We start from the raw sequence: 20,617 nt of genomic DNA, 5'->3' as shown, positions 1-20,617 counted from the left end.
ACCGGGTGGAACCAGGTCTGAACCACGCCGGCGGGAGTTTGGCCCGTGGAGAATTTCAGCGCCCCCGACTGGCGCCACGTCGACCACGCGGGCGCGATTGGCGCCGATTCTCCAGTCGCCAGAGAATCGGCGGGCAGGCGTCGGGAGCAGCGTGGCGGGATTTCCCCCCCCCCGGCGATTCTCTGACCGGGCCATTATCTCCACAGGGACTTCCCCAGTCAAACCACAGTCCATTAGCCCAGACTGAAAAACAAATTCAGTTTCATCTTCTGGCTGGAGGCCCTGCAAAACAGAATTCTATTTTTTAAAAAGCGTGACCACAGCAGTCAAACACACTCTAACCCCAGGCTTTTAACCCTTAAATTGCCCTAGAATTAGAAAATTAGTCAAACACTATTTACCTTTGTAAAATCATGCTGACTCTGATGGATTGCATTTTGACTTTCTAAATGTCCTTTTATTACTTCCTTAATAATGGATTTCAACAATTTCCCAATGACAGTACTTAAACTAACTGGTCTAGTTTCATATTTTTGGTCTCCCTCCCTTTTTGAACATTAGCATTTTTCCAATTTGCTGGAACCTTTCCCACATCCAGAGAATTTAGGAATATTATAACCAATGGATCCATTAGACGGGATTCTTGCACAATTGGCGGGATGGCCCGACGCCGGTGCCAAGAACGGCACGAACCACTACGGCGTTGGGCCAATCGGAAGTTGTGGAATCCTCCGCACTTCCGGGGGCTAGGCCGGCGGTGGAGAGGGTGGCACCGTGCCAACCAGCGCCGAAGGGCCGGTTGGCGCATGCGCAGAACCGCCGGTGTGGTTCCGCGCATGCGCAGACTGGCCGCCATGTTTCCTGCACATGCGCAGGAAGGTTCTTCTCCACGCCGGCCGTGGCGGAGCCCTACAGAGGCCGGCGAGGAAGGAAGGATTGCCCCCACAGCACCGGCCCGCCCGCAGATCGGTGGGCCCAGATCACATGCCAGGCCACTGTGGGGACCCACCCGCACCCTCCCAAGGACTACACTAGACAGCCTACCAGCCAGGTCCCGCCATGGGACCATGTCTATTTCACGCCGGCGGGACTGGCCAGGAACTGACGGCTGCTCGGCCCCTTGGGGCCCGGAGAATGTCCCGTGGGGGGGGGGGGGGGGGGGGTGGGGTGGTCGCTGCCAACGGCCCCCGACCGGCGTGGTGTAAACCCTGCCCCCGCCCGAAAACCGGCGCTGGAGAATACGGCAGCCGGTGTGGAGCGGCGGGGCGGGATTCACGCCGCCTCCTGGGAATTTTCCGACCTGGCGGGGGGGCGGAGAATCCCGCCCATTATCTCCGCTGCCACTTCCTTTGGGACCCTAGGATGTAGGCCATCAAGCCCTAATTATCTCTCTCTAATGGTGAGAATTGCCTATGATCCATCGTGGACTATGGTTAATTGCCTACCTAGCCTCTTTCTTTGCTGTATCATTCTATTGTTCTATTAAAGATGTCTCTCAGGTATCTGAGCTCCCCAAAAGTGGCTTTATGTTTAAGATAGTGTATCTAATAGAGCAAGGTGTGTCAGGATCTGTTGTGTAATAAGTTGCAGAGTGATCTTTCACCTTTGTTTACTAAGCTGCAACATTTGATACTGTTTTACTGTCACCCAGGAGACGAGATACAAATTGCAAAGAGGACCCAAGAGCAAGATCTCAGTACTGCTCCTGAAAAGACAGACTCTGAGGACCAGAACAGCCTTCCAGTTGCCGAAAGAAATGAACAGGAATTTCTCAGCACCATCACTGAAATCAGCCCCCTAAGTATGGAACAGATACGCTCTGACGACCAGAGCAATGTTCCTGAAACAAGTGAGCAGGACGATCGCAGCACTATCGCTGCAATGAGGTCTTCAAGTGTAGAACAGATACACTCTGACATCGGTCTCTCAGTTACTGAAAGAGGTGAGCAGGTAAATCGCAGCACTTTCGTTGCAATGAGGTCTTCAAGTGTAGAACAGATACACTCCGACATCGGTCTCGCAGTTACTGCAAGAAGTGAACAGAACGATCGCAGCACTATCGTTGCAATGAGGTCTTCAAGTGTAGAACAGATACACTCCGACATCGGTCTCTCAGTTACTGAAAGAAGTGAACAGGAAGATCACAGCTCTACCGAGGCAATGAGGTCTTCAAGTGTAGAACAGATACACTCCGACACCGGTCTCTCAGTTACTGAAAGAGGTGAGCAGGTAGATCGCAGCACTATCGCTGCAATGAGGTCTTCAAGTGTAGAACAGATACACTCCGACACCGGTCTCTCAGTTACTGAAAGAAGTGAACAGGAAGATCGCAGCACTACTGCTGCAATAAGGTCTTCAAGTGTAGAACAGATACACTCCGACATCGGTCTCTCAGTTACTGCAAGAAGTGAACAGAACGATCGCAGCACTATCGTTGCAATGAGGTCTTCAAGTGTAGAACAGATACACTCCGACATTGGTTTCTCAGTTACTGAAAGAAATAAACAGGAATTTCTCAGCACTGAAACAGAAATTAGATCTCCACGTATGGTACAAAGTTCCGAGATCAGCCTTTCAGTTACTGAAAGAAGCGAACCCGAATTTCTCACCACCAGCACGGAAATGGGGCATCTAAATATGGGACTCTCCGGGGTCAGCCTTGCAGTTGCTGCAGCAAGTGAACAGGAATTTCTCAGCACCAGCGAGGAAATGGGGTCTCTAAATATGGGACAGATACATTCCAAGTTCAGCCTTTCAATTGCAAGTGACCAGGAAGATTACAGCATTACCACTGAAAGTAGTGGTCTGAGCATTGAACAGGGGAACCGTAAAAGTTCTGAAGATCACCAGAGTAGCACTGCAATAGCAAAGAGTGTTGAGGACCCAGATGAAGTAGCACCCAATGAAAGATCACCTTCAGATGTTGGCGAGATGGATCTGGGAGGGCCAAAGGATTAGCATCACAGATACAAAGAAAATTCAATGCTAACTGTTTCCTCCCTCACTTTTCCAATTAAAATTTTACCTTTATCAGACTTTCTTCTGCACATGACATGATGATTCAGAAATACGACATACTCACTAGTAAATTGTGGCATTGATCAAGGTAAAGGATGTTGATGCTGGAAAATGAAAGATTTTTGATATCTATTGTCCACTTCAGGTACGCAAAGTTTAGAGGCGGTTCAGTCTGACATTGGACTATAAGAACTTTCTGCAGTTTACACAATCTGCGTTACGTACCTTGATTCCACCTCCAGATCACCCCTACTGTACCAAATAAGAACTGAAAATACTAGTGCTAACTGTACTACAATCGGAACTGTGTACAATGTATTTTCCTTTTGGCTTGCTTGCATGCTTTTTATGCCTGGAATTAAACATTTTCTATGCCTCTTTTGCTGTATTTTCACTGCATGCAGGAAACGTTATTCTAAAATATTTAATTTATATTATTTAATGTTTTTGTGTTTTGCTCTTTGTTCCTTTTCCTCAGCCTCTCCACTTTTCTGCTTTGATTTCACACTGCCTGCACGTCTCTGCTTTAATCTATTGGGCAGGATTCTCCGTCGGCCAACACCAAAATCTGGAAAGGCGATTGGGCGGAAAATTGGTTTTGACGCCAAAATCGTGGCAGTCACCAGGTTCACGCAAATCGCAATTCTCTGGTATCCAGTCGCTGAATGGAGACCCGTCCTGGATTTCTCGGAGCTCGATGCACAGGTACATCCATGCCTTCACAGAGGCCCTATATGCCCAGGCAGATCAATGCATCCATTTCAATGTGGACCGAGCTCCTGGGATGTCCGGGCAGTGGGGTTCGCCACCATCACCGAGATGCCCCGGGTCCGGGGATGGTTGACAGGAGGGCTCTCCATCCTCAGCGCCTGCCTCCTATTCCTCTGGGACATGCTCTGCTGCTGCAGCTTCCTCCTCCTCGAGTAGTTCCAGCTTGTACAGCTGCAGTGCATCCCACAGGGATGCGGCGACTAGGAGGAAGATCATCAGATGACTGGCCGTTCTTCACAATTTTTAAGGGGTTCCACTCGATGAACATGCAGCCAGTGTGACCATCAGCTGCGCATCATGCATGTCTGCGCCTGATACCTGGGCAGTGTGAACAACGTCTTCAACCTGGCACACTCGATAGTCCCTGGCCTCTTCATAGGTACACTCCCAGTTGGGGGATTGGTAACTGGGTGACAGGGGTTATCAGCTGTGGTAGTGGCTGATGAACCTATCCGGAGGCTGCAGACCAATATGGAAACGAGCTACAACGACACCCAGGCAGCGACCAGCTACAACGTCACCCAGGCAGCGACCAGGAGTGTGATCTAGCGATGCTTCAGCATCCTGAAGATCTCTTTCAGGTGCCTAGACCGCACTGGGAGAGTTACCAAATTGTGGTAGCCTACTGCGTCCTCCACAACATCGCGCAGCAGAGGGGCAACGTGCTGGAGGAGGAGAATGAATGCTAGTCCTCGTCCGACATGGAGGATGCGGGGGTGGCCGAGGATGGGCAGGACATGGGGCCCAGCAGACAGGGAAGGTCACACAAAGTGCGCGCCTGGGCCAACGCGCACGGGATGCTCTGATCACCTCCGTGTTCACCATCTGGGGAGGGGGGCCCGGGGGTGATGGCCAGAGACATAGAATCTGTATCCCACCTCCACGCGCCCCCTACGTGCCTCACTACTGGGTGCGGGCCCCGAGTTGGAAATCACACTGGGTATGGGCCATGGGATGGAGGTGATGACAACCCTCTGGGATGAGCTCTGGTGCTCCGCATCGTTTGACAACGTCTGACTCCGGTAGCACTTCCCACCATTTAGCACAGGGCTAAATCGCTGGCTTTGAAAGCAGACCAAAGCAGGCCAGCAGCACGGTTCAATTCCTGTAACAGCCTCCCCGAACAGGCGCCGGAATGTGGCGACTAGGGGCTTTTCACAGTAACTTCATTTGAAGCCTACTTATGACAAGCGATTTTCATTTCATTTCATATCATTCACTTGGGTGATCCCTGCATGTGAGCTGGCCATTCCATCACACGGTCCCATCGAATCCCTGGGGTGGCAGAAGTGGAGACAGTGGGGGGAGTAGTGGGACACCGGAGTGGTGAGCAGGGGCTGAACCGCAGCCCCTGGGCCAAGCCCACCCCTACGGCCGCCCGTTCCACGATCAATGGGACCATCCATTCCAGAAGCCTGAAATCCATCTGGACGGCAGCTAATCCTTGGGGTCAACCCGCCATCCAACCATCCGCCCCCTTGGGAGTTCCTATCTCCACCTGCTGTACCGGAACATGTGTGTGGTGTGCACCAGATAGTGCCCCAGGAGCCTCTTCACTAATATGCCCAACTGAAGTGAGTGTCTCTGGGATGGTGGAGGGTGTTGGAGACAGCTGTGACAGTAAATCTATGTCATCCCCGGACCTGAGCTCCGGTGTCCTGGGTTTGGGTAGAGGGCTCTCCTCCATGTCAATGTCATCCTCGTGACTGATCGGCACCTGGGGGTTTTGGCTGTGACTGGGCAGGGGACATCAGAAGGGCCAGCCCCATCACCAGCAGCTCCTGCAAGACACAAGACAAGACGCTTGATTGCATCGCGGGCCGGAGGGGGGTGTTGGGGAGGAGGTTGTGTTGGGGAGGGAGCTGTATTGCGAGCGGGGTGTAGGTGCGGTGTGGTTTGGGGGGAGGGGGGTGTTGACACACGTGCCATGGGGAACCACAACTCAGCGGGATCTCACTTCCTTGCCCAATGACGAACTCTAACCCGGCGACTGCTCTTTCTTCGGGCCTGTCAACCACATCCAGTGCCTTCTGCAGAAACAGAAAACTCACAGTTAGACAGTCTGATGTATGCAGCCCAGGGAGTGGATAGCTGGTGATTTCAGTGACCATGGCACCCAACCATGGTGGCCGATATGGGTACTAGCATGTGGTGCAGGGTGGGAGTTTGACAGCCCTCTGGGTGGGGGGGGGGGGTGGTAGCGTTACGGGTGTGTGGGACGGGTGTGTTGGTGCCAGGGGCACAGTGCTGCCTACTCCTATGACCGTCCTGAGGAGGCTGTGCAGTTTTTTTCCTGCACTACAGGCCGGTCTGGACGACGTTGCTCATGGTACTGACCACCTGTGCCTAGGCCCAACAAACGGCAGCAGCTTCCTTCCCACCTCGGGGTATACAGGGTCGCCAGCCTCTCCTCCAGGGCATCAGGGGCTGTTTAGCACAGGGCTAAATCACTGGCTTTGAAAGCACGCCAGCAGCACGGTTCAATTCCCGTAACAGCCTCCCCGATCAGGCGCCGGAATGTGGCGACTAGGGGCTTTTCACAGTAACTTCATTTGAAGCCTACTTGTGACAATAAGCGATTTTCATTTTATCTAGCAGGGTTTCCAATTCCTCGTCGGTGAACCTCGGGGTTGCCCGTCTAGCTGCTATCTTGTTGACTGGGATGGTGTGTGTGGGGAGTGAAGTGTTTATGTGTGGCTGCAGCCTGTCAGCCTCCTGAGTGCCAATCCCGGACCCGGCAAATCTGGCACCGTTTCTCATTGGAATCAACCGTGTTCCACCTGGCACCAGTGCTAGTCCCTTAATCGGTCCAGGTGCGGTGCCAATGTTGAGGATTGTTTGGGGGTTGGTGGGAGGGAGGAATTGTTGGCCAAGGGATTGACATTGTATTTGTTACCGTTGATTGTTTGTTGGTGGGTGTAAATTTGGATGAAAATGTGAAAAGAGAATAAAAATATTTTTTTTAAAAAGGGAAGGAAATCTGTTGTCCTTACCTGGTCTGGCCTTCATGTGACTCCAGATTCACAGCAGTGTGGTTCACTCACAAATACCCTCTAAAATGGAGGGCAATAAATAATGGTGATTACCACCTTTCATATAACACCCAAGGCACTTAACGAGAGATCATCAATAAAACTGCTGACACTGAACCACAGCAGGAGATATCACAGCAGGACAGATGACCATAAGTTTGGTCAAAAAGGTATCATTTTTAGGCTTCATGTTAAAAGAGGAGATAAATGTTGAGAGGTGTAGAAGTTTAGAGAGAGAATTCCAAAGGTTAGGGACAAGGCAGTGAAAGAATGGCTGCTCCGTCCCCCACCCACAGGTTCAGCAAGCCCCGCCTATTCTTATGGTCCCCCCACACCAAAGTGTCTCTTCATTTTTTTTACCCCCTAAGACTCAGTCACCCGAATCTTAGATTCCATCAAACCAGACTGGAAGCAAGTCATCCTCGCTCCCGAGAGTGCCTGAAGGATGTGGCATGACATCTTCACAGTGAAAGTGGAATAATATTCAATCACAATAAGCCACACTATAGGATGTGATTGTGCGCGAAAGGGTGAAGAGGAGATTGAACAGAAGGTGGCCTGGGTTGGAGCGCTTCAGCTATGAAGCGAGGCTGGTAAACTGGGGTTGTTCCTACAGTTTGGTGGGTAGCTAATGTAACCCCACTATTTAAAAAGGGAGGTAGAGAGCAATCAAGAAATGAGAGACCAGTCAGCCTAACGTCAGTAATAGAGAAAGTGCTAGAGTCCATTATAAAAGACTTAATAGAAGAGTACTTGGAAAATGGTGGCAGGATTGGACAGAGTCAGCGTGGATTTACATAACGGAAATCATGCTTGACAAATCTACTAGAATTCTTCGAGAATGTAACTAGTAGAGTTGACAAGGGGGAGCCGGTGGATGTGGTTTATTTGGACTTTTAGAAGGCTTTCGACAAAAAACCACAAAAGAGATTAGACTGTAATATTGAAGCCCATGGGATTGGGAGTACTTGGAGATGGTGGACAACGGGTTGGCAGACAAGAAACAAGAGTCTTTTTCCAACTGGCACGCAATGACTAGTGGGTACCATAGGGATCAATGCCAGCTAATCGCAAGATATATTAATGGTTTAGACAAGGGAACTAAATGTAATATCTCCAAATTTGTAATGACAAAAGCTGGGTGGGGAGGTGAGCTGTGAGGAGGATGCAGAGATGCTTCAGTGTGATTTGGACAAGTTGAATGAATGGGCAAATTCATGGCAGATGTGGATCAATTTGAGATTATCCACTTTGATATCAAAACAGGAAAGCAAATTATTTTCTGAATAGATTGAGAGAGGGGAATGTGCAACGAGATCTGGGTGACCTTTGTGGTAAAATGGACAGTGGCCGGACTTTGGGCCCGATATAAAATTGGACACTCTAAATTAAATTGGAAATTTTAAATCAAACCAGTCAGTTCCAGGACTCGCCTGCTGGGAATTCAAATTTGGCCAAGTTCGAATACACAGACAAACTGCCAGGACTTGTCTGGACCTGCCCTGTCAATTACCCATCAGGTGATAATTGGTCCTATTCATATGGAATGATTGTTTTGGATTGCCCAGATGATGCCAGACTTTCTGGCTTCGAGGTCACCTTATATGGGATAAGGTTACTTGCAAACAATGCACACAAGAATGGACCCCTGGGGTAGGGTTCCTGGTGCCCTGCAGAGTTGCAATCGGCAACACCAGTGGGTATTGCGACTTCTGTCCCAAAACCTCATTGTCTGAGGGCCAGAGGACATTCTGGCCAGGCAAGAGGGGTATAGAGATCGACCACCAGAACCCTCCCCAGCAAAAACTCGCAAGGCAGCAGAGAAGGTTGGACGGCCAACCAGAGATGGAAGCAAGGAGCGTGCAAGCCCCACCTTCGTAGACGAAGGCCCAGAGGAATCGAGACTCAGAGAATCGGATCCGGAGCTCAACTAAGTCCATCAGCTCAGGTAGTATAAAGAATCATGGATCATTTAGTATTGTTTTGGGGTAATTTAAAAAATATATATTTTTATTCTTTTTCACATTTTCTCCCACATTTACACCCATCAACAATATACAATAATCAGCAAAATATGTCAATCCCCAAAATAACAACGATCCCATCCGCCCACCAACCCCCAAACATCAGCCCGCATGTTTACATAAACAAATGACAAAAAGGAATCTGGGATTACCCGTAGTCACCCTAAATCTACACCCACCCACCCTCCCAACTAATGTTCGATGTTATCCAGTTCTTGAAAGTGCATAATAAATAGTGCCCATGACTTGTAGAACCCCTCCGAGCTTCCCCTCAGTTCGAACTTAACCTTCTCAAGGGTCAAGTATTCCAACAGGTCGCCCCGCTACGCCAGGGCACTGGGTGGAAAGGCTGCTCTCCATCCCAGCAGGATCCGCCTTCGGGCGATCAACGAGGCGAAGGCTATGATATCTGCCTCCGCTCCCGTTTCCAACCCTGGCTGGTCCGACACCCCGAATATGGCCTCCTGGGGACCCGGGTCCAGTTTCACACGCACCACCTTGGAAATTACCCTAAACACCTCCTTCCAGTACTCCCCTAGCTTTGGACAGGACCAAAACATATGAACGTGATTCGCGGGCCCCCCCTGCAACGCTCACACACATCCTCTACTCCTTCAAAAAAAAATCGGCTCATCCTCGCCCTCGTGAGGTGCGCTCTATATACCACCTTCAGCTGTATCAGCCCCAACCTCGCACACGAGGTGGAGGCTTCACTCTCCGGAGCACCTCACACCAGACCCCCTCCTCTATAACCTCTCCCAGCTCTTCCTCCCACTTTGCTTTGATCCCTTCCAGTGGTGCCTTATCCTCTTCTAGAATAGCTCTGTACACCGCTGACACTGCCCCCTTCTCCAGTCCCCTTGTCGTCAACACCTCCTCCAGCAATGTGGAGGCCGGTTCCTCTGGGAAGCTCTGTATCTCCTTCCTGTCAAAATCCCGAACCTGCATGTACCTAAACACTTCTCCCTGCTCTAGCCCATACTTCGCTTCCAGCTCCCTCAACCCTGCAAACCGACCCAGAAGAAACAAATCTTTTAGCGTCTTAATCCCCTTCTCTTCCCATTTCCGAAACCTTCCATCCACCTCCCTGGCTCAAATCTGTGGTTCCCCCGAATCAGCATGTCCCTTGACCCTAAACCCAACCCGAAGTGTTGGCAAAACTGCCTCCAGATTTTCAATGAAGCTATTATTACCGGACTCCCTGAATATTTCCCCGGAGCTATCGGGAGCAGCGTTATTGCAAGTGCCTTCAGCCCCGACCCCCTGCATAAACTCTCCTCCATTCTGACCCACTGAGAATCAACCCCTCTGACCCAGCTCCGCACTTTCTCCACGTTCGCCGCCCAGTAGTAGTACAACAGGTTCGGGAGACCCAAACCCCCTGCCTGCCTTCCCCTCTGTAGCAGCACCTTTCTCACTCTGGCCACCTTCCCTCCTCATATGAATGAGGTAATCCTTCCCTCAATCTCCCTGAAAAAAGACTTTGGCAGGAAAATCGGTAGGCATTGAAAAATAAACAGGAATCGCGGCAACACATTCATTTTAACCGCCTGTACCCGACCCGCCAGTGACAGAGGAAGGCCATCCCACCTTGCCAGATCGGCTTTCATTCTCCCCACCAAACTAAAGATGTTGTACCAGCGAAGCCTCCCCCACTCCCGGGCAACCTGCACGCCCAGATACCTGAAATGAGTCCCTGCTCTACGGAATGGCAGCCCCCCCACCCCTGCCCCCACCCCCGGCCGAGACACCACAAAGTACTCACTCTTGTCCAGGTTCAACTTGTACCCCGAGAAAGACCTAAATACCCGCAGTAGCTCCAATATTCCTATCGACGCACTCGGCTCCGACACATACAGCAGCAAGTCGTCGGCATATAAGGACACCCTATGCTCTATCCCCCCCCGCACTATTCCTTTCCATGCTCCCGAACTTCTCAATGCGATGGCCAACGGCTCAATCGCAAGTGCAAACAGCAGGGGGGACATAGGACATCCCTGTCTCGTCCCACGGTTGAGAGAAAAGTATCTCGAACTGATATTATTTGTGTGGACACTCGCCTTCGGTTCCTTATATAATAGCTTTACCCAGTTCACAAACCTTGGTCCAATCCCAAACCGCTCCAGCACTGCCATTAGGTACCCCCATTCTACCCGTTCAAAACGCCTTCTCGGCGTCCAATGCCACAACTACCTCTGTTTCCTTTCTTTCCGCCAGTGCCATAATAACGTTCAAAACCCTCCTAATGTTCGAAAACAGCTGCCTCCCTTTCACGAACCCTGTCTGATCCTCCCCTATCTCCTTCGGAAGGTACTCCTCCAGCCTACCCCTCCAGTACCTTCGCCAACACTTTTACGTCCACATTCAGAAGTGATATGGGCCAATACGACCCACACTCCGTCGGATCCTTATCTTTTTTTAGTAACAGGGAAATCGATGCCTGCCCCAAGGTTTGCCGCAACACCCCCTCCCCTCCTCAAACATCCCCACCATCAGGGGTGCCAACCTATCCTTAAATTTTTTATAATATTCCACCGGAAACCCATCCGGCCCTGCCACCTTCCCTGACTGCATCCTCCCAATCGCATCCTTTATCTCCTGCTCCACTATTGCTCCTTCTAATGTAGCCCTGTCCCCCTCCCCTAGCCTCGGGTACTCCAACCCTTCTAGAAATTCCTGCATCTCACGATCTCACCCGAGTGTCTCTGACTTGTACAACCTCTCGTAAACCGCCTCAAAAACCTTGTTAATCAGCACTAGGGCCACCACCAACTTCCCTGCCCTATCCTTCACCTGAAGAATTTCCCTTGCCGCTGCCTCCCTCCGGAGCTGACCTGCTAACATGCCTTATCTCCATGTTCATAAACTGCACCCCTTGCTCGTCTCAGTTAGCGCACCGCCTACCTGTTGGACAGTCGGTCGAAGCTCGCCTGTAGTTCCTTCCTCTTTTCCAGCTTCGCCGGGTCCCCATCCTCTACATACCTCCTATCTACCTCCAACATCTCATCTATTACCCTCTGCCGCTCCAACCTCTCCTCTTTATCCACCCTGGCCTTAAACAAAATTACCTCACCTCTCACCGCCGCCTTTAGAGCCTCCCAGACGACTGCCTTCGACACCTCACCCGTACAATTGAAACCTACATATTCCTTAATTACCTTTTCAATTTTCTCACAGAATACTTGGTTCCCCAAAAGCCCCACATCCAGTTTCCACCCTGGTCTCTGCGCTGCCCCCTTCTCCAGCACCATATCCACCCAATGTGGAGCGTGATCTGACACTGCAATTGCAGAGTATTCTGACCCCTTGACTCCAGCCAGCAAAACCTTCCCCACCACAAAAAAGTCGATCCGCGAGTATACCTTATGGACCACTGAGAAAAACGAATACTCCCGTTCCCTTGGGTGCAGGAACCTCCAAGGGTCCATCCCTCCCATTTCCACCATTAGCCCAGCCAGCGCCTTCGCCCCCCCTGATGGGACCAGTGAGCGCGGCCGTGATCTGTCCAACCTTGGCTCCTGCACCAAGTTCCAGTCCCCCCCCCCACAATCAGCTCATGCGTGTCCAAGTCGGGAATAGCCCCAAACACCTTCCTCGCGAATCCCCATCGTCCCAATTGGGACCGTATACACTTAACAGCGCCACTAATCTCCCCTCCAGTGCCCCTGTCACAATCACATATCTACCCCCCTGATCTGCCACCACCTTCTCCACCTGGAAGCGTACCCTTTTGCTGACCAGCACCGCTACCCTTCGAGCCCTTCCATCAAATCCGGAAACACTTGGCTAACCCAGCCCTTTTTAAGTCTCACCTGGTCCTTCACCCTCAAGTGAGTCTCCTGCAGCATTGCTACATCGGCTTTCAAACTTTTAAGATGTGCAAGCACCCTTGACGTCTTGACCGGACCTCCTAGCCCTTTCACGTTCCACGTGATTATCCTTACTGGGGGTCTCTCACCCCCCCCCCCCCACTTTCTTATCCACCATCACCATACCACCAGGCCCTGCCCCATAAGCCTGACCCGCCCCTGTCCATTGTTAACATCAAACCCCTTCCCCCCCCTCCCAAGAACCCCCCCTACAAAAACATCCCCCAACATCCATCCCTCCACCCCCTCTTGCTCGCCTCGTAGGCCCATTGAAGCCTGCTATCCAGGCTCCAACGTCCGCAGTCCTCCTCTCACCTCACCCCCGTTCACTAACTGACTTTAGTTAGCTAGCGCGGGTGGCTCCCCCCGCCAAGACCTCTCACCCCCTTCCACCCAGTCCCAGAGAAAGAAACACCAAAACAAACCACGGTAGCATGGTGGTTAGCACAATCGCTTCACAGCTCCAGGGTCCCAGGTTCGATTCCCGGCTTGGGTCACTGTCTGTGCAGAGTCTGCACGTTCTCCTCGTGTGTGCGTGGGTTTCCTCCGGGTGCTCCGGTTTCCTCCCACAGTCCAAAGATGTGCAGGTTAGGTGGATTGGCTATGCTAAATTGCCCTTAGTGTCCAAGATTGCCCTCAGTGTTGGGTGGGGTTACTGGGTTATGGGGATAGGCTGGAGGTGTGGGCTTGGGTAGGGTGCTCTTTCCAAGAGCCAGTGCAGGCTCGATGGGCCGAATGGCCTCCTTCTGCATTGTAAATTCTATGAAACCCAACAATCCAATCCCTACAATTCACTAACATAACATTTAACCGTCGCAACACATAACGCCATTACCTTGAACTCTGTAACAATGCAAAGAGAAGTAAATTTCAATTCAAATCAGTAAAAAGAAAGTTGTAACATTTGTACATTTTCCAGCCGCTCAAACACAGTTCACAGTCTCTCTTCCAGTTCCGCTCTTCACGTCTGTCCCAAGCCTTCTGCCCTCACGAACGCCTCAGCCGCCTCCGCTGTCTCAAAATAAAAGTCTTTGGCGTTATATGTTACTCTCAACTTCGCCGGGTACACCACGCCAAATCGCACCCCCTTCTTGTACAAAGCCACCTTCACTCGCCCAAACGCCGCTCGTCTTTTTGACAACTCCACCGTCAAGTCCTGGTAGATCCGAACCGCAGTACCATCCCACAGCACCTTACGCTCCTGCTTCGCTCAGCTTAATACTTTCTCCTTCATGCAAAACTTGTGGAAGCAGATAATTACTGCCCTTGGCGGCTCGTTCACTTTGGGCTTCGGCCTTAATGACCGATGAGCTCGGTCTAGCTCGTACAGGGTGGGGCTCTCACCCTCCCCCATCAGCTCCGCCAACTTCTTAGCAAAGTATTGCGTTGGCCTTGGGCCCTCTGTCCCTTCGGGCAAGCCCACAACTCTCAAATTGTGCCGCCTTGAGCGGTTTTCCAAGTCTTCCAGCTTTGCTCGGAGTCCTCTGTTAACCTCCACCACCCTCCGCAGCTCGTCCCCCATCGAGGTGACCTGGTCACTGTGTCGTATCACGGCCTCCTCCACCTCCTTCATCTTCTCGCCCTGCTCTCTCAACTCGGCCGATGCCTTTGCCACCTCCACCCTCATCAGGCCGATTGCATCCTCCACCCATGACCTCAACACGACCGCCATCTCTTTCCTCAAGGCCTCCATGTGCCTCCCCAAATGTTTTTCCAGCTCCACCGCCATCACCTCGGTCAACTTCTCCATCGTAGGTAGTGGGGCCCCGCCTTGCAGTTCGGCTTCCGCCATCCTGTCAACACTTTTGCTCGTCTTCTCTCTCAGCGGCGAACCGGCGTTTCCTCCTTTCTTCGACGCTGCTCTTCGCATCCTTTAGTGGCTTATTGTTTTTTATCTTCTTTCTTTTCTCCTCTCTCCCCCTTCACCCTCCTGCCCTTCATCAATCTGACATTCTTCTTTTTTTTTAAAAAAAGGGCGGGAGAAAAAAAAAAACTTTCACCAAACTTCCTTAAATCTTCTTTCTTTCTCCTCTGCATTCACCTGGGACCATAAGAACATAAGAACTAGGAACAGGAGTAGGCCATCTGGCCCCTCGAGCCTGCTCCGCCATTTAATGAGATCATGGCTGATCTTTGTGGACTCAGCTCCACTCTCCGGCCCGTACACCATATCCCCAAATCCCTTTATTCTTTAGAAAGGCATCTATCTTTTTCTTAAAAACGTTTAAAGAAGGAGCCTCAACTGCTTCACTGGGCAAGGAATTCCAGAGATTCACAACCCTTTGGGTGAAGAAGTTCCTCCTACACTCCGTCCTAAATCTACATCCCCTTATTTTGAGGCTATGCCCCCTAGTTCTGCTTTCCCCGACCAGTGGAAACAACCTGCCCGCATATATCCTATCTATTCCCTTCATAATTTTATATGTATCAATAAGATCCCCCCGCATCCTTCTGAACTCCAATGAGTACAGTCCCAGTCTACTCAACCCTTCGTCAAATCTAATCCCCTCAACTCTGGGATCAACCTAGTGAATCTCCTCTGCACTCCCTCCAGTGCCAATATGTCCTTTCTCAGGTAAGGAGACCAAAACTGAACACAATACTCCAGATGCGGCCTCACCAACACCCTATACAATTGCAGCATAACCTCACTAGTCTTGAACTCCATCCCTCTAGCAATGAAAGACAAAACTTTATTAGCCTTCTTAATCACCTGTTGCACCTGCACACCAACTTTTTGCGACTCGTGCACCAGCACACCCAGGTCCCTCTGCACAGCAGCATGTTTTTTAACATCTTACCGTTTAAATAATAATCCATTCTGCTGTTATTCCTCCCAAAATGGATCGCCTCACACTTGGCAACATTGAATTCCACCTGCCAGACCCTAGCCCATTCACCTAACCTATCCAAATCCTTCTGCAGACTTCCGGTATCCTCTGCACTTTTTGCTTTACCACTCATCTTAGTGTCGTCTGCAAACTTTGACACATTGCATTTGGTCCCCAACTCCAAATCGTCTATGTAAATTGTGAACAACTGCGGGCCCAACACTGATCCTTGAGGGACCCCACTAGTTACAGGTTGCCAACCAGAGAAACACCCATTTATCCCCACTCTCTGCTTTCTGTTAGTTAACCAATCCTCCACCCATGCTACCACTTTACCCTCAATGCCATGCATCTTTAGTTTATGCAGCAACCTTTTGTGTGGCACCTTGTCAAAAGCTTTCTGGAAATCCAGATATACCACATCCATTGGCTCCCCGTTATCTACTGCACTGGTAACGTCCTCAAAAAATTCTACCAAATTAGTCAGACACGACCTACCCTTTGTGAACCCATGCTGCGTCTGCCCAATGGGACAATTTCCCTCCAGGTGCCCCGCTATTTCCTCCTTAATGATAGATTCCAGCATTTTCCCTACAACCGAAGTTAAGCTTACCGGCCTATAATTACCCGCTTTCTGCCGACCTCCTTTTTTAAACAGTGGTGTCACGTTTGCTACTTTCCAATCCTCTGGGACCACCCCAGAGTCTAGTGAATTTTGATAAATTATCACTAGTGCGTTTACAATTTCCCGAGCCATCTCTTTTAACACTCTGGGATGCATCCCATCAGGGCCAGGAGACTTGTCTACCTTTAGCCCCATTAGCTTGCCCAATACTACCTCCTTAGTGATTACAATCATCTCAAGGTCCTCACCTATCATATCCTTATTTCCATCAGTCACTGGCATGTTGTTTGTGTCCTCCACTGTGAAGACTGACCCAAAAAACCTGTTCAGCTCCTCAGCCATTTCCCCGTCTCCTATTATTAAATCTCCCTTCTCATCTTCCAAAGGACCAATATTTACCTTAGCCACTCTTTTTTGTCTTATATATTTGTAGAAGCTTTTACTATCTGCTTTTATGTTCTGAGCCAGTTTACTTTCATAGTCTACCTTACTCTTCTTTATGGCTTTTTTAGTAGCTTTCTGTTGTCCCCTAAAGACTTCCCAGTCCTCTAGTCTCCCACTAATATTTGCCACTTTGTATGTTTTTTCCTTCAATTTGATACTCTCCCTCACCTCCTTAGATATCCACGGTCGGTTTTTCACCTTTCTACCGTCTTTATGTTTATTGTCACGTGTACCGAGGTACAGTGAAAAGTATTTTTCTGCGAGCAGCTCAACAGATCATTAAGTACATGAAAAGAAAAGGAAATAAAAGAAATACATAATAAGGCAACACAAGATACACAACGTAACTATGTAAGCACCGGCATCGGATGATGCATACAGGGGTGTAACATTAATGAGGTCAGTCCATAAGAGGGTCGTTTAAGAGTCTGGTAACAGCGGGGAAGAAGCTGTTTTTGAATCTGTTCTTGCGTGTTCTCAGACTTCTGTATCTCCTGCCCGATGGAAGGAGTTGGAAGAGATCCCCTCCCCCCTCAAGTCATCTTTGCTCTCAGGAAAACATAGAAAATAGGAGTAGTCCATTCGAGCCTGCTCCGCCATTCATATGATTGTGGCTGATTGTCCAACTCAGTAACCTGTTCCTGTTTTCCCCCCATATCCTTTGATCCCTTTAGCCCCAAGAACTATATCTATATGGGCTTTGATAAAGAGTCTTCCAGACTCGAAACGTTAGCTCCATTTCCTCTCCACGGATGCTGCCAGATTTGCTGAGATTGTCCAGTATTTTCTGTTTTTGTTTCAGATTTCAGCATTCGCAGTAATTTGCTTTTACCTCTATCTAACTCTTTCATGGAATCATACAATGATTTGGTCTCAACTGCTTTCTGTGGCAGTGAATTCCTCAGGCTCATCACTCGGTGAAGAAATTTCCTCATCTCAGTCCCAAATGGTTTATCGCATATCCTCAGCCTGTGACCCCTGATTCTAGACTTCCCCGCCATCGGAAACATCCTGCATTCACACTGTCCAGTCCTATTAGAATTTTATAGGTTTGTATGAGATCTCCCTCATTCTTCTAAACTCCTAACGGATATAATCCTAATCGACTCAATCTCTCCTCGTATGTCCATCCCAGCAATCAGTCTGGTAAACCTCTGCACTCCCTTTATAGTAAGAACATACTTCCTCAGATAAGGAGTCCAAAACTGCACATAATATTCCAGGTGTAGTCTCACCAAGCACTGTATCTGAATCTTTCTACTACGAAGGCCAACATACCATTGCCCTCTTTACCGCCTGCTGCACCTACATGCTTACTTTCAGTGACTGGTGCACAAGGTGTTGTCTGTAAAACCCCAGACGCTTTGACCAGTTTCTTACTCAAAACGCTTTCTTTACGAGAGGTACAAAGGACAAATACTTCAACCAAATTTATTTATCAAACATTAAAACTAGTTCCCCTTCTTAAATTACCCCAAAACGACTTCCGGTGGCGTGGGCGAGCAGGGCGGCCGCAGTAACAAGAGCTCCCGCCGTTGGCCGCAATTCGTGGCGATTTCGGGGAAATCCCCGAGTCCTCACGCACCCCCTGACTATCGTCGGCCTTTGGGGCCGCCACGGGCAGCCAGCGGGGCCGGTTTAAAAACCGGCAAAGAACCCCACGCGGGTGGCGGGGGGCTGAGGCGCCGGGCCCGGCGCGGCAGGTCAGAGTAGCGGGCGCGGAGCTACGAGGAGGCCGAGGCGGCAGGCCCGAGGCCAGGGCACCATGTAGGGAGGGTGCTCCACGTCGGATGGCTCCCACCTAGGAAGAAGAAAGAAGGTTGAAGCCTGGGGGGCATAGCCTCAAAATAAGGGAGGTAGATTTAGGACGGAGTGTAGGAGGAACTTCTTAACCCAAAGGGTTGTGAATCTCTGGAATTCCTTGCCAAGTGAAGCAGTTGAGGCTCCTTCTTTAAACGTTTTTAAGAAAAAGATAGATGCCTTTCTAAAGAATAAAGGGATTCGGGGATATGGTGTACGGGCTGGAGAGTGGAGCTGAGTCCACAAAGATCAGCCATGATCTAATTAAATGGCGGAGCAGGCTCGAGGGGCCAGATGGCCTACTCCTGTTCCTAGTTCTTATTAAACAAATCCAATTTAATTCAATCTAATTGAGGTATACAAAATTCTGAGGGACATAGATAGGGAAGATAAGAAGCTTTTCTCCTTTGGAGAGAAGTTAATCATTGGGTGCCATAGATTTGTGAAAAGTGGGTGTTGGGAATATGGAACTCATTGGCTGAAAGGGCGATTAGAGGCAGGAATCCTCACAACATTCAAGAAGGATTTGGATGAGCATTTGAAATGCCATAGGATACAAGTGCTGGAAAATGGGATTAGGGTAGATAGGTGCTTGATGGCCGGCGGGGACAAGGAGAGCCAAAGGGCCCCAGTTGGTGCTGTGAAAACTCCATAAACCTTTTATACAATGGATGTGTTCACTGCTCTAAGTCTCCTTGTACAGGGAAGAACAAACCTGTGGAACGAAATACACTTGGTGTTCAGAAATTAGTGCAGATGGTGGGGAAATAGTAGTAATGGGATGAGGCCAGTCGATGCTGGACGTTATTACCCTCCGAATGCAGAGCTGCGTGTCTTGGCGGTTGCTGGTGACTTGGTTTAAATCTCCCGCCCGCCCCAGCGGCCTCAGCGTCAGCTAACCAGGCGCGAGATCGGATCACATGGACGGGCGTCACGTGTCCCGGGCGACAGCCATTCAGACAGGCGGAGAGAGGGGGGGAGGGTCAGGGGTGAAAGTGGAAGAGGTTGATTCAAAGCCGCGCTCCAGCAGGCGGCCGGGTGAGTGAGCGCGTGCGCCGTTTCAAGCCGTTTTTATAACGAGCCGGAGATTATTATTCATTTTATAATTTAGCCGGTTATTATGGTGCCTGTCTCACGTGCTCAGTTTTGTCCGAGGCTCGATCATGCCCGGGGTGGAGGAGGAGGCCTTGGGCATGGAAGATCCGGGCAAATTCACTGATAGCCTCGGCAACGAGCTTGTCCAACCCGCTCTGCCCGAGGGTCAGCGCTGAGGGAGCGCTGCACTGCCCGAGGGTCAGCGCTGAGGGAGCGCTGCACTGCCCGCAGGGTCAGTACTGAGGGAGTGCTGCACTGCTCGCAGGGTCAGTACTGAGGGAGCGCTGCAGTGTTTGCAGGGTCAGCGCTGAGGGAGTGCAGCACTGCCAGAGGGTCAGCACTGAGGGAGAGCTGCTCTGCCTGAGGGTCAGTACTGAGGGAGTGCTGCTCTGTCAGAGGGTCAGTACTGAGGGAGTGCTGCACTGCCCGAGGGTCAGTACTGAGGGAGCGCTGCACTGCCCGAGGGTCAGTACTGAGGGAGAGCTGCTCTGCCCGAGGGTCAGTACTGAGGGAGTGCTGCACTGCCCGAGGGTCAGTACTGAGGGAGAGCTGCTCTGCCCGAGGGTCAGTACTGAGGGAGCGCTGCACTGCCCGAGGGTCAGTACTGAGGGAGAGCTGCTCTGCCCGAGGGTCAGTACTGAGGGAGCGCTGCACTGCCCGAGGGTCAGAACTGAGGGAGCGCTGCTCTGCCCGAGGGTCAGCAGTGAGGGAGTGCAGCACTGCCAGAGGGTCAGCACTGAGGGAGAGCTGCTCTGCCCGAGGGTCAGTACTGAGGGAGAGCTGCTCTGCCCGAGGGTCAGTACTGAGGGAGAGCTGCTCTGCCCGAGGGTCAGTACTGAGGGAGAGCTGCTCTGCCCGAGGGTCAGTACTGAGGGAGAGCTGCTCTGCCCGAGGGTCAGTACTGAGGGAGAGCTGCTCTGCCCGAGGGTCAGTACTGAGGGAGAGCTGCTCTGCCCGAGGGTCAGTACTGAGGGAGAGCTGCTCTGCCCGAGGGTCAGTACTGAGGGAGAGCTGCTCTGCCCGAGGGTCAGTACTGAGGGAGAGCTGCTCTGCCCGAGGGTCAGTACTGAGGGAGAGCTGCTCTGCCCGAGGGTCAGTACTGAGGGAG

The 20,617-nt window shown here is 50.9% G+C and overlaps 2 protein-coding genes across 2 annotated transcripts in view; both read left to right on the top strand.

The window, feature by feature from the left end:
* The window catches only part of LOC140399074 (uncharacterized), a 117,658-nt gene extending 114,262 nt beyond the window's left edge, over positions 1 to 3,396 (top strand). The window contains exon 12 of the mRNA XM_072488187.1: positions 1,652 to 3,396. Coding sequence (XP_072344288.1) covers positions 1,652 to 2,958 — 1,307 coding nt within the window. The 3' untranslated portion in view covers positions 2,959 to 3,396. The remainder of the gene's footprint in view (positions 1 to 1,651) is intronic.
* Positions 3,397 to 19,346: 15,950 nt separating this feature from the next.
* Positions 19,347 to 20,617, top strand: part of pole3 (polymerase (DNA directed), epsilon 3 (p17 subunit)) — a 31,261-nt gene continuing 29,990 nt past the window's right edge. The window contains exon 1 of the mRNA XM_072488186.1: positions 19,347 to 19,452. The gene's annotated coding sequence lies outside the window, so the exon portion shown is untranslated. The remainder of the gene's footprint in view (positions 19,453 to 20,617) is intronic.

This window comes from Scyliorhinus torazame, chromosome 22 (assembly GCF_047496885.1).
Source record: "Scyliorhinus torazame isolate Kashiwa2021f chromosome 22, sScyTor2.1, whole genome shotgun sequence".
In the NCBI taxonomy this organism is placed as follows: domain Eukaryota; kingdom Metazoa; phylum Chordata; class Chondrichthyes; order Carcharhiniformes; family Scyliorhinidae; genus Scyliorhinus; species Scyliorhinus torazame.
This window is presented reverse-complemented; position numbering and strand designations above follow the sequence as displayed.